Here is a 1033-nt window from a genome sequence, read left to right as displayed (position 1 = left end):
GGCAGCACATGCAGGCAGGGTGCAGGCAGCACGCGGGCGGGTTGCGGGCAGCGCGCAGGTCAGGTAACGCGATTGGTTGAGAGGACCTAGGTCACACCGCGATTGGCCAAGGTGGGAGAAGCCGGGCTTGTGATTGGTGGAGGGAACGCAGGCTGTGCCACGATTGGCTGAGAAAAGTGGGGCAAATTCCATGGCCGTGACTGGCCGAGAGGCTCCGCCAGGAAGGTTTGGGATTGGGAGGATGCACACCGTGATTGGCTGAGCAGAATCGAGGCGGTCTGAGATTGGCTGCACACACGGGCCAAACATGATTGGCCAAGCAGAATCTTGCCAGGCCCCTGATTGGTTCAGAGATCCATGCTGGGCTCTGATTGGCTGAGAGGAAGCTGTGCCCAGCCTGCGATTGGCTGCAGCTTACCACGATGGAAATGCGGACGTGTTTGGCCTTGCGATAGGCCATGCCCTGGGCCTGGCACCAGGTGGGGAGAGACAGCGGTGTTAGGGCATGGCGTGGTGGTGCCATGGGCAGGGACGGGCAGGGATGGGCAGGGATGGGAAGGAACAGGCAGGGAAGGGAAGGGGAAGGGTTGGGACAGGTAGGGATGAGAAGGGATGGGCAGGGAGGCCAGGGATGGGAAAGGATGGGAAGGGACGGGAAGGGACAGGCAGGGTTGAGCGGAAATGGAAAGGGATGGGACAAGAATGGGAATGGGTGGGCAGGGTGGGGCAGGGCGAGAAGGTATGGAAAGCTAATGGGCAGGAAGGGGCAGGGATGAGAAAGATGGGCAGGGATGGGCAGGACTGGGAAGGAGTGCAAGGGGGTGAAAAGGGACAGGAGTGATGGCAAAGGATGGCAGCTGGGAGAAAGGGTCAGGCAGGGACGGGAAGGGTCAGGCAGGGACGGGAAAGGCCAGGCAGGGATGGGCAGGGATGGGCACTCACCTCGGTAGGCTCTGCGGCGCTGTTGGCACAGAAGAGGCTCTTGAGGGCGATGCCGGTGTGGTCGGTGGTGCCAGCTGCGGGCAGGGAGGGG

At 62.2% G+C, this 1033-nt stretch overlaps 1 protein-coding gene across 1 annotated transcript in view; it reads right to left on the bottom strand.

Annotated features, from left to right (window-relative positions):
- Window positions 1-1033, bottom strand: part of CLCN2 (chloride channel, voltage-sensitive 2) — an 8034-nt gene that overhangs the window by 1596 nt on the left and 5405 nt on the right. The window contains exons 16-17 of the mRNA XM_010573097.1: window positions 943-1033; window positions 419-469 (exon numbers count right to left, since the gene is read on the bottom strand). The exon at window positions 943-1033 is cut by the window's right edge and continues 199 nt beyond it. Of these exons, the coding sequence (XP_010571399.1) occupies window positions 419-469; window positions 943-1033 (142 nt within the window). The remainder of the gene's footprint in view (window positions 1-418; window positions 470-942) is intronic.

This window comes from Haliaeetus leucocephalus, unplaced genomic scaffold, assembly GCF_000737465.1.
Source record: "Haliaeetus leucocephalus isolate CR32 unplaced genomic scaffold, Haliaeetus_leucocephalus-4.0 Scaffold362, whole genome shotgun sequence".
NCBI classification, from domain to species: domain Eukaryota; kingdom Metazoa; phylum Chordata; class Aves; order Accipitriformes; family Accipitridae; genus Haliaeetus; species Haliaeetus leucocephalus.
Note: the sequence above shows the minus strand (reverse complement) of the source record. Positions and strands in the feature narration are given on the sequence as shown.